This window comes from Lepidothrix coronata, unplaced genomic scaffold, assembly GCF_001604755.1.
Source record: "Lepidothrix coronata isolate B3197 unplaced genomic scaffold, Lepidothrix_coronata-1.0 Scaffold2, whole genome shotgun sequence".
In the NCBI taxonomy this organism is placed as follows: Eukaryota; Metazoa; Chordata; class Aves; order Passeriformes; family Pipridae; genus Lepidothrix; species Lepidothrix coronata.
The window spans coordinates 5623851-5636520 of NW_016690182.1; the positions used below are offsets into that span (position 1 = coordinate 5623851).

A 12670-nucleotide genomic window follows, 5' to 3' on the forward strand; every position below is an offset into this window, starting at 1 on the left:
CTAATGAGTTAAATTCTCACTGAAACACCGCATCTCGTGACTCCAAAGCTGCCAATGTCTGAAAAAAACACTTCAAAAGCCAGAGCTGCCTCCCCTCAAGATTATTCAAAACACATCCAGCCTTCAGGAGGCAAAGCTCAAATATTAGTGGATGGTGTGTGGGGCACAGGATTGGCATGTCTGAACGCACACTGCAACATTTCTGGCTGGGATGGGCAGTCTCCTCGGGCACTAACACCACAGACCAAGTGCTTTCATGCAGACTAAGATGGTTACGTGCAAAGCAAGAAGGTGAAAGGTCCAAGTACCAGGTCAAAGGTTGCCTCGAGCGGTCGCTTCAGTGATCTGACAGCTGGCTGAGTCTTAATTAGCAGGCAGCGAGCACATGATGGCAATGGGCCAGGGAGGGGGGTCAAGCACAGTAACAAAAACAGCAAGCAGAGGTGTGTCAAGAGAGAGCAACAATTTGGGGAGGCGAAGAGAAAAAAAATAAAAAAAGTGAATGCATTATACAATATATTAAAAAGACGAGGCATGCACAACGTGGGGTGGCTGGGTAATTACCTGGCCTAGCGGCTACTCAGCTATTTTGCCTCGGTAAGTTTTAAAAGTAAAGAAATGTCATCACAGGACATGTGCTTTAGGGCTTCGTCGCGGCGGCTGGCACAGCGGGTCAGGAGCGCTCGGGGATCAGCACCTGCAAGGGCACCTGCACTGGGCTGCAGCCCCAGTGCTGCAGCTACAGCCATGCAGGGGCCAGCAGAGCACTCGTGGAGAGGGAAGGACCACCGGACACGGAGGGAGCTTCAAGCACGTGCTTAAGTGCCATCCTGAACTGGGGACCGAGCCTGGCCCAGTTCATCCAAGCGCTGCACTGACTTCAGCCAAGCAGGAGTGAGTAAAGCTACTACTTGTGCATGTCAAGTAACTGCAGGATTGGGTCCCTCAGAAGTTCTGAATTTAGATTTGAAGTCATTCCAAATCTGCTTTTAGAAGGTACACCCATTGTCTGTCATCTATATTTTGGTCCAAGAAAATGGGGCACCACTCTTCCCATTATTAAAGTCTTACACCTCAACAGATACAGTAAATGCATCAAACCTTGTAAAGTCAATGAATAATGTAGGCTGTTTTGGTAGCAGAGGTGATGCAACAAGTCATCAATAAATATTTTAAAGGTTCTAGTTAACAGCATACAAATAAGGTTAATTACATTTTTAAGAGAAGCGAGCAGCATGAATAAAACATGCATTGGCTTTGGTTAAGTAGCAGTGTCCTAGATAATTAGTGAAAAAATAAAGATTCAATTGTGAAAAACACAAGAGTTTCATTTCAGAAGGTTATTTTTCAACAGACCTGGGTTTTTATCTCGACAATAATAAAAACAATCAGAAAACTAATAAATAAACTCTGCAGGACAAATAAATACTGCAGTATAAATTGGTTGTTCAAATTATATTCCAGGTAATGTTGATGCTACAAGGAGGGCACTTGTTTACTTTCTAGAGTTGTCCTGGTTTTGCATTATGCTTCAGCACAAATGAAAAGCAAATTCCTTTACTATCTTAAAAAAAAAAGATATTTAGAAAAATTTTGGTAGCCTCAATTCTAAATCAAAGAGGAGGCAAGAGCCTTTCTAATATTAATTTAAAAAAAATTTTAAAAAATCACAGAACAGATGAGGTTGGAAGGCACCTCTGGAGATCAGCTAGATCAAAACCCTGCTCAGAGCAGGGTCAATTACAGCAGCTTTCTCAGGACTGCATCCAGGCAAGTTCTCAGTGTCTCCAACGATAGAGATGTTGTAGTGTTTGATCTTTTTTTGGTAAAGAATTTTTTTATGTTTAAATGAAATGTCCTGAATTTCAATTTGTGCCATTGTCCTATTCACTGGACATCACAGAGAAGAGTCTGCCTCCACCTTTTTCATGTCCTGCATCAGGAGTTCATACACATGGTTAAGATCCCCTGGACCTCTTCTTCCCTCCCCAGCTCTCTCACCTCTAGAATAAACAGGTGCCATTAAACCGAATTTAAAAAAATGGCACACTCCAGCTAAGAGTTTCATCTGGTAAGTCTTCCTTGTCTTGTTTTGAGAAGTGTAGATATAGACACAATTCAAATTAAAGTGCAGTGGGACCACCTCTACCAGGTCCAAAGCATCAAACAGGTCAGGAAGTCACCCTTGGTTTGTGTCTTGTAATTTCACTAAGCCTTGGCAAAGGTATCAGCCACAAGTTTGTTAAGCTCAAACAATTGATATCTTGTCTGTTTTAAGTGGAAATTTTGCTACTGACTTTAACAGGCCAGGATCTCCCTTCAAGTGATCTAATTGTGGGATGGGCACTCTTTGCTTTTGTTGTGTACTGAGGAAACTGAGCCGATCCCTACGACTTAGCCAAGGAAGGTTCCAAGTGCTGCTGCACTTGCACTCATGTCACATCACAATGTCATGTCAGCAAATCACTGGGTTGGTCACCATGTCCATACCTGGCAAGATGTACTGTGCCACTGAGGGCTTCATGCTGTGGTGAGCACAGAGAAAGGATGAAGAGATGGGATGCATCTTGCACATGCTCTCGGCTCTCTAGTCAGCCATTTACAAAGCTCTCTACTTTTCCACAAACAACACATATGACACGTGAAATCTCTTAGCAATGGAATTACAGCCTGAGAAGAGCTCTACTTACCATTGCAGCTGCAGCTGTCTGGTTCACCTGGTGTTGAGCTGCCTTGATTTTGGCTTGCAGGTGTGCAGGGGGATGAAAGTACTTGCATTTCTCCCTAGAGCATCGACCTTTGATGTAATCCATGCAAACTGTAACAGTATTTTCATTTGTGTCTATCATTGCAATATCTATAGGGTGAGCATAGCGGCAATCATTCTCACCACGTGTGCAATTTCCACGCTGAAACTCTCGACAAACCTTAAAAGAAAGTCACATTGTTGAGCAGAACATCAAGTTACCCTTCATTCAGTATTTTCAACACAGAATATCAGTTCAGTTGGCCACATTAAAGCACATGTGTATTCTAAATCCATGCTCATCTGGGGTAGCACATATATCAACAGTCACAGGAGCAACTGGTACTACTCACAACTGCTTCAGGGATGAAAAAAACCACAACATTAATAAGGGCAATTACCAAATGCAAGTGAAATACATAATTTGTGCAGAATGGAAAGTGACCCCATAAAGACAATGTCATTTTGACAAAACTTGGGGAGCTCAGGATTCCTGCTCTGCCTCTAAAGCTTAAATGTTAATAACTCTGCCATTTATGTCTCACCTACATTATGTATTTGTTATGGAGTACACTCTTGGGTAGGACATTTAATTCTAAATGTTACATGCTGCTGTTATTTGCAACAAGTGCTTTTTCTTAAATATGAGGTGCCTCTTTCACATAAATAGTCTACTGCCCTTCACAATAAAACCCCAACCCTGGCATTACATGACAGCACATTTGATTACACAGCAATGTGTTTGAAGGTGTTGCCAAAATTACTAGTTTTATTAAGATCTTGCAGCTCCTCGTAAGTTATGAGCACTGAAGCATCAGAGGCAGAGGAAAAGGTTTCACAAAATGGATCTGGCAAGGTTTCCTTGTCTGAGGAGCTGAGAGAAGTTGTTGAGTACTACAGCTAGTGGTGCAGATCACATACCATGGCAGTATCTGACTGAGAGTGGGGAAAGGTGAGACATCAGCAAGGCAAGATAAAGCACATAATACAAAACAATGTGTTTTGAAATTACACCCTTCTCTACTACCTTCCTGTGTTATAATTTACACCTGCAGGGGCCTCTGAATTCAGGTCCTTAGCCCTTATCTCCTGCAGAGCCTCTGCTTAGGGTTTCAAAGAAGTTGTAACTCCTCTAACACTAAGTCCCAGCATGCCCAGCCAACTGTGGGGGGAGAGATGTCTTTCCAATGCCCCACACACACCACTCCCATCTTAAAGCTTTCTGTAAAAGCTCAATAAGCCCGTCTCTAGACAAGGGAAGTGACTGTTACTTCCAAAACATCTCCTACTCAATTCAGCATAAGAGCAGATCACCTACTTGCATTTCTTTTTTTGAAGTGTGGCAAAAAACAATCCCAACCCTGCTCTAACACCCAGTGAAATCAGAAGAGTAAATTCTCCCAAATTTCCAAGGATTTGGGATCAGGCCCCAAAGAGTCTGCTCTATCAGACAGCAACAGCCCTGTGTTAGGAAAGCTGCAAATTAAACTGCACTGTGCTGCATCAGGTCATTCTAGCAGAGAGCAACAGCTGGGACCACATGTCCTGTTCAGCGCTGTCAGCAGTATTGTATCAGATGTCCAAATACCTCCAGTTTATCCGTACGCATCAGTTTCTGCCCGGCAGAGCCTCCTGGTACTGTAACAGTGGGATTTCCGGAAACCAGGACGGGAGTATTTGGTAAAAGCTCTGCAGGAACCAAGCCCATCCCAGGAGAAACATGACTCAGGTAGGGACTAAAAGCCATCGTGGGGCTTGTTGCAAGCGATGGAGTCACAGGAAATGTTGTCTGTGTATGGAAAGAGGAAAACAAAAGTATTAGTTAAAAAGCTCTGTCTTGGATTACCCATCAAAGCCTTGCATCACTTCAATCCTTTTAGACAATTTGATTAGCCACATCAAAATGCTGTGCTCTCCAATCTATTCATTTATTGCCATTTATTTGCGATCCATTGGCTTCTCCTGACTCACAGATTTGTGACTCATCCTGAATACAAGGCATGTTTATTTGTCAGATCAAAGCATATTGATGATCTTTATGGTTTAATGACACAATTAAGGATTTCATGCCAGCAATTAGGGCAGGCCCAAATTAAACAGACTTCTCATTCCCAAATAAATGTCTCAGCTTCTGTATGTCTACATTGCAATGCTGCAGGGAGACTCCAAGGCAAACTGCAGCTTCAAGACCTGGAAGCAGGTAACCCCATCAGCTGCATGGCTGAATTCACCATCAGCCAGCACCGAGCTCCATATCAGCATGGCTAGTGTGGCTCAGCTAGACAAAAGGGATCAGGGAGGTATCTCTGCTGCGATAAGCCTGGTGGTCCAGCATCCTGCACATCTGGGGTTGGCTTCAGACTGCCAACAGCCCCCAGGCAAAAGCCATTTTGCAGGAGTATCCCACACACTCCACAAGAATGGCACCAAGAAGACACCGAACTCATCAATGTCACAACATGCCAGACCTTATGGCTTTGGCAAAAGCAAGGTGAGTCTTAGGCTTGGAGGTGCCACAGACAGAGTGTACCAGGTGAGATGGCTGAGGTGGACCAGTATACGGTCCAGGACCCCACCTATTCTGCAAGGGCAATGAAGAGACAGAACAACAGGCCATAAAGATCTTGACTACTTCAGATCCCTGCACTGTGTTAGTCAGACCCTCAGACCACAGCAGAGCTTCAGCAAGAAGCTGGCTGGCCAGAGCCACTTCCCTGGCCTGAACTGCTCCAGCAGTGCTGGTCTGGGAAAGGAGCTGCTGTGCTGCCAGGCAGGCCAGATCACACAAGGCTCCTAAGCAGATGCTCTAAGTCTGTGAGTAGCCCCTACAGCCAGGGAGTTTGTGAGACTTTAAAGCACAAGATCCGAGGTGCATTTGGGAACTAAACCAATTATAGCTGATGAAAAATTCCCCTTGCCCCCACTTGGAAGACTAGAGCCTGCATGGCAGCACTCCTGCTCCTCTAGCAGGGGCTCAAGCAGCTCCCAGTGGAAGCAGCCTGAGACTTGCACCTATTTTTATTTTCCCTCCTGTCACCTACTCTACTGTGAACTCTGGGTTCCAGTTAAAGCTGCTCACATTTGTAGGTGTACATGATACAATCCTTGGGAGCTACAGCCTCTACTTGGCAATAAATACACGTGTGCTTACACAATGGCCTGGGGCAATTTTTTGGCCACACACATCATTCCCTCCTTGCTTTTAATTTGGTACTTCTAGTCCTGTGGGCTTCTAAAGGAAACCAGACATGGACAGTGTGTTCCTCAACAGCGTCTTCATCCTGATACTTTCATACTTTGCTTGTTGTGATGTGGAAGAAGCGAGTCCACAGTAACACCAGCTAAACTATGCTAACACAGCTTTAGCTAAACAATGCCCCTTTCTAAGGTCAGTGACAGCAAGCAGCTCCTGAGCTGGTGGTAAAGGGAATGACAGGGTGCTGCCAGAATACGTCCCACTTTCTTCTCCTCAGTGAGGAGACACAGCCTCCTGCATCAGTGGTGCCAGATGCTTTAAGTGTAGCAGAACTAAATAATTCTCTCTCTGGGAGGGATTTACAATTTTCCCTTCTTTTGAGCCCAAGTCAAGCACTGCTTCAGCTGTTGGAAGACTTTAGCCATTAAATCCATAGACCCTCCAATCCACAGCCCTTTATTAAATAATTTTCTTCTCTCTTTCAATTCTCTATGGCTCCCAGACATTTTTCACCTTTTCCTGCTATAAAAGCTCTTTAGGATTTTCAACTGCTGTGACTCCCTGAACACTTTAGTGAGAAGGCAGCATCCATTAGACTGTTTTCTTTTGTGTGAGCACCAGTAATTACAGTGGTATCTGCTGAACTTCTGTCACTATTCACACTGTAAATGCTATTTTAAGGAGCTTCTCCAGCTTGGCCAGTCTGCACAGGGTTATGTTGGGGCCTGACACGTTGTCAGCACTTGTTTTATGTACCCATAGTAGCCCAAACCTAGCAGTATACGTGCCTTGCACAAATGTGTGGGCAAATCTACCCATGCTTCTCAGCACCTAATACAGCAGGAGTATCCTGACTGCACAGGTGTGGCACAAACATTGCTCCAAAGTTTCAGGAGATCCTTTGCAGCAGCCTTCTCCTGTCTGGGCTCAAACACAACCAGCAGCCAGCCCAAGGACCTACCTGGTTTCTGAGACAAAGGGGAGATGTTCTTCCCACTGCTGAAGCAGAGGGTGACAGGGCATTTGTGCAGACTGGGAAGGCTGGGGGCTCGCAATTCCTCGCACTGAGTGAATTCACCAGAAACTGGTGAGAAAGGCTGAGAAACATTCACTAAGAGATAATACAGCAGCCTCTCCACCAAAGCCACAACAAACTGGGAAGCAGGTCCTGCTCCCCAGAACAGTCCCCATCTCCAAGGCCATTCCTCAAAAGCAGCCCCTCTCCTCACTGGGAGCAATCAGCAAGGGCCAATGGATCTGAACTGAACCCAAGCTGAAGCAAGCAGAGAAAAGAGGTCCACGAGGAACAACAGGGAGTACGAGCTACTTGAGATCCTGGAGACCTGCAGAGGGGTGTGTGAAGGAGCAGCATGTGTTTGTATTGCTGCCGCTGTTTGTTCACCCATTTCTGTGCCCTGACATCTGCTGCCGCATTCCCAAGGTTTCACAACCGCTCCTTCTGCCCGCCTGCACCATGTGCCCGCTTCACTGATTGGAAGTGACAGTTCTGCTCCACACCCTGCCCGCGGGCAGGGGACTCACACTCGGCAGCCAAGCGGGTGTGCAGCCAGAGAACAAGCAGACCTCACTCAACACATTAAACCTAGAAGCACTGGGGTTTCAAGTCTGGAGAGCGCTAAGCACTCTGAAAACTGCTCCTTTGTGAGCTGGCACCAGGGAGCTCTGTATTTATTGTGGCTGATGAGGGGAAAAGATGGGCTGTGCTCATTGCCAGACCCGGCTGCCTGTCTTGGATTGGGAAATCCAGTCTGGCTCATGCATCAGTACCAGTAATAAGGATGCTGCCAGCCAATTCTCTCCTCTACGTCTGTGCAGGTCTCCCATGTCCTGAGGGAATTCGAGCAAATTTCTTCCTTGCAGCCAGAACCCAACTGTAATTTTTACTCCAAACAGCACTGCTCTCCTCAACATGTCTTGTGTCCACCTCTTGTGATTGCTGTGCTGGTTTTGCCTGGGATACAGTTAATTTTCTCCATGGTAGCTGGTATGGGTCTGTTTTGGATTTGTGCTGGAATCAGTCTTGATAATTCTGGGGTGTTTTTGTTACTGCACTTACAAAGAATCAAAGGGTTTTCTGCCTCTCACCCCACCCACCAGCGAGTTGACTGCAACAAGGAGCTGGGAAGGGACAGAGCTGGGACAGCTGACCTCAACTGACCCATAATGTTCAACTTACAGCATAATGTTCAGCTTATAAAGCTGGGGAAGAAGGAAGTAGGGACATTTGGAGTAATGGCATTTGTCTTCCCAAGTCATCGTTATGCATGATGGAGCTCTGCTCTCCTGGGGAAGGCTGAACACCTGCCTGCCCTTGGGAAGTGGTGAATGAATTCCCTGGTTTGCTTTGCTTCTGTGTGCAGCTTTTGCTTTACCTATTAAACTGTCTTTATCTCAGCCCATGAATTTTCTCATTTTTACCCTTCCCATTCTTTCCCACATCCCACCAGGGGCTAAAACACAACTGTACACAGCCAGGAGATCTGACAGAGTAATACTATAACTGTACACTAAAAAAACAAACTCTCAACTTAATTGCTGGTGTGCTCTAGGGCAAAACAGAAGGATTGAAAGTATCACCATTTACACCTGCTGCCCTGCTTAAACCTTTTGCAAATTCAGGAAATACAGGGACAGGTTTCCCTGCAAATTAACTTTTATTAACTGTAGGACACAGATGCTACCAGTAACTCCTGAGCAGGGGGAACAGGTTACAGTGCAGCAGCAGAGGGTTCAGGTTGGTAGCAGCTCACAAGACTGGTTTACTGAGGATGAAAATACTTGCAAGAATATTAATAATAAAAAGAAAGCTGAAATGGATGTTGTCAGAATACATCTCAGGGGGCTTTGACAGCTCTGAGCTCCAATCCCAAGCATGGAAGCCATTGAGTCGAAAGTGTGAGCAGAGAGAAGACACCATCCCAGAGAGGGGTATTTGTCACCACCGGTGATGACAGAACCTGGAACAGCTGACTTTGTTAACAAACTAGAAGTTGCATTCAATTTGCCTAGCAGAAATTGTGCTAAAGCTAGACAAGAAACACAGAGTGGGTGTGAAGAGGAAGGCAGAGGAGCGGCTGGTGTTTTGTCAAACACAAGCCCCATCTCAGCCAGGAAGTGTTGATTCTGAGCTACCTCAGACCCTAAAAAGGGAAAGCCTGAAAACGAGAGACCCACTGTAAATATGGAGGTGTTGATGGCCTGAAGGAGGGGAGACAGGTCACTGCTAAGCAGCTATGCATGGAAAGCACACAAAAAACAATGGCAGCTTACAGTCTGGTGATAAAAATGATGATAAAGAAGCTTGTACTGACAAGACTGAAGACCCTGATATTGAAAACATAATTGAGGCTGTAAGCAAAAGCAAAAACCTGTGTTCCCCTCCAATGTAACTGCATGGGGCTGGCTGCAAAAACACCCTCCCATGTGAAGGCTGAGCATGCTGGAATGAATCCGACCAGCCAAAGATCCAGCTACCTACCACCACAGATGCTCGTTTCCCCAATCAGACTGCAAAGACACACTCAGCTCAAAGGATCTCTCATTTGTGGGCTGCTCTAGTGTAAAAGACAGGTGTTAACGCCCCACAGCACTGTCTCTTGGCAGATACCAGCTCCTGGGTGGGCCAGGGTACATGTGTTTATTCATTCCTAGTGTGCCTTTGACTAGAGGCTGAGATATAGATCAGGTTTTTGCTGCATAGAACAAATGCCTGCGCAAAGCACCTGTTGAAATCAGCTCCAGCACTTGTTCCAAGCATCACTGGCCAAGCAGGTTGCTCACTCTCTGCTTTAACCCCTCCATCAGCACCAAAGAGTGGCAGCAGGATCCCACTGCCTCAGGAGGGGATCAAGAGCTGGATTAAAGTCTGAGTTGTCTTCAGAGGCATAGGTGACCCAGAGCCGTGAGGACAGTCCTGGCTACAAAGACCTTGACAGGAAGAAAAGATGAAGAGCTTGAAAACAAAGAGAGAGGAAACAGCTTCCCCAGGCAGCAGCAGAGGCAGCTGCAGGGCAGGTGTGTCAACACTGCTGTGCTCCACCAACAGCATGTTCAGGCACTAATGCGGCAGCACCTGGCAAACCACTGCCCTGCTCCACCATGTCAATTAGGACCCTGTGCTGAAGCACCTCCGTGGCCACCTCCAAAAGTCTATATCACACTGCTGCAAAGGGATAAAGCAGAATGGAGTGGGGACTAGACCCAGGGTCACACTGCTGCAAAGGGATAAAGCAGAATGGAGTGGGGACTAGACCCAGGGTCACACTGCTGCAAAGGGATAAAGCAGAATGGAGTGGGGACTAGACCCAGGGTGCAGCATTTTTTGAGTGATCTTGCATTGGCGAGATAGGGCACGAAGTGACCGTATCTGAGACGTGAGACACAACATTGACCAAAATGGCTCTTCCTATCAATGCCAGAGCCCAGCTCTATCCACCTTCAACATGACTTTTAAACAGTCTAGCAGAAACAGAGGCAAAACCAGCCTAGAGGGCTTCCAGCACATATCAACCAAAGCCAGCAGTCAAAGTGAATTTGGAATTTTAAAAGTCAAAACTTTTAGGAGAATCTTCCTACTTGGCACCTATATGATCTCTCCAAGGTCTCTCCCAGACAGATACACCATGCCGAGCAAAAACTCTGCTCTGTGTTCTTGCCTGACTCATTTTAAAGTGCTGTATGAAGCAGTCTGTTCAAAAATGCATCACGGGCACCCAACACACATGTGATTCTCAGTTCTGCACGAACAGTGAGCAGTGACATCAGAGAGCAACCAGAAACTTCAGAGAAATTAGACCATGCCAGCAACCACTAATTCACACCTCGTAGGTTCCTCTGAGCAGCGTGCAGCAGGCAGCCCACCTGGGTATGGCTCTCCTCTGAGAGCACCTTCATTAAACAGCCACCACCAGGGGCCTGGCTCTTGGCTCAGCAGAAAGATCGGCTCTTCCTGGACAGCAGCAGCGGTGCAAGATCTGGCAGTGAATGTTTAGAGGCAAGATCATAGACACACACATTGAAGACCATTTCAGGAAGACTGGTGAAAAGCTGCTCTGTCAAGTGCTGGTTTGTTTTGTTTGGGGTTTGATGGGGGGTTTTGTGTATTTGGTCTTTTTTTTTTTTTTTAACGTGGTAGCTTTTCTGTTGAAAACGCACTTTAAAACGTCTAAGCATTCAGCTATTGTTTGGAGCTATTAAGCACGCTGTTCCAAATCCCATCCCTGGCAAGCATCCCAATTAAGCAGGCATCTCGTTGATCAGCTTTCTGATCACATGGGATTTGTTCTGCTGCTGCATCTGATACAATACTTTCTGCTTTGAAGAATTTCATGTGCAGCCAGAAGGAGACCCCACCCTTCTCATTTAGAGAGAAAAAAAATTCTCAAAGCCAGCTTCCACTGACAACATCTTCAGGAAATCAAAGGCAGTCGAAAGAGCAATCTCTTGTTTGTCCTGAAATTGGTGTGGAGCAAGTTGGGCAGCAGGAATGAGACCACGAGCTCGTTTACTCTGAGCAAAGTGTGGGAAAGCAGGAAGGGAGCAGTCATTGCAGAGCAAATTTCTATTTTTCTTCTTTGCCCATGTCTCCCTCATGGCACAATTTAGAAACCAGGGACTTTTCTCATCAGATAAGGTTACCTCTGAAATGAGAGCACTAACCAGACAAACCGACACATTCAGTCTCAGAGGTAATTTAAAAGGCAGGAGTGAAATTCAGGAGTGTACTGGACCTGCTAGATTGCAAAGTGGGAAGGTGGGAACTTTGCAAAGAGGAAATCCCAAAGATGTTTCAAACAGCCAGCCAAAGACTGTCCACTATGAATTCCCCACAGAGGAAAACCCCAAACAGGAAAGGTTTGCTTTTGGTACAGGACTTGGAAACCAGTGCTACTATTTTGTGGGAATTCAGGATTTCCTTCTGATGTGCACATACTTTTAAACACCACAAAAAAGAGGTGCGAAGACTACAGCAGATTAGAGCCTAAGGCACAGCACAACTAAAGACTTTTTCTGTGGCCTGTTTTCTCTTCTGCCTCACTTTTCCATCTTCAGAATGGAAAGAACAAACAGCATTTTCCTAGCTTACATGGCAGGGCCAAGATAAAGCTGCTAACAGACACACAGGATGGTCAGAGTGATGGTGAAGGTAGAAAAGCCTACAAAAGACAGGAGAAATATGCCACACTGAGGAAATGCCCTGGTCTGGTGGCAAAGCACCATCATGAAGGGACACTGGCCAGCTGTCCCTGCTGAAACACACCTCCATCACAAGCACTTAAAACAAACATCACAACAGCCTCCAACAAGGAAGAACCCTTCACCAGTCTCTGGTGAGAATAAAGCAGAGACACCTGAGCTTTTCAAAGCTGGGGTGACATACTCAGAGTTCCACTCGGGCAGAGAAGCCAGGCACTGTAGGTGGGACACCAGGCTGGTTCACAGTGCACACCTTCAGGCTAAAGAGCTTGTCGGAGGGATCCAGCCAGTCCTCTCATGTGGCATAGCACCCAACAACGGCACATCCAGTGCACATTGCCCCAGGAAAGATATTCAGCCCCAACTTTAAACTGAGAACTCCTAATTAATTCTCAGTGCAGTTTATTCATGTCAGCACTGAAGAGCTGCTTCAAGACCTCTGACATTTCTTAAAATATACATTGTGACAGCCTAAAACTCAACTGACAAATGTCACCTGCTCCCAGATACAC

The 12670-nt window shown here is 46.0% G+C and overlaps 1 protein-coding gene across 9 annotated transcripts in view; it reads right to left on the reverse strand.

Annotated features, from left to right (window-relative positions):
- The window catches only part of MBNL3 (muscleblind like splicing regulator 3), a 92399-nt gene that overhangs the window by 18877 nt on the left and 60852 nt on the right, over positions 1 to 12670 (reverse strand). For all 9 annotated transcript variants that reach the window (XR_001875142.1, XR_001875143.1, XM_017816811.1 and 6 more), the window contains 2 exons: positions 4335 to 4535; positions 2691 to 2927 (listed from right to left, as the gene is read on the reverse strand). Coding sequence is in view for 7 of the 9 variants with exons in the window: in XM_017816811.1 (XP_017672300.1) it covers positions 2691 to 2927; positions 4335 to 4535 (438 nt within the window). In the remaining 2 variants the exon portion in view is untranslated. The remainder of the gene's footprint in view (positions 1 to 2690; positions 2928 to 4334; positions 4536 to 12670) is intronic.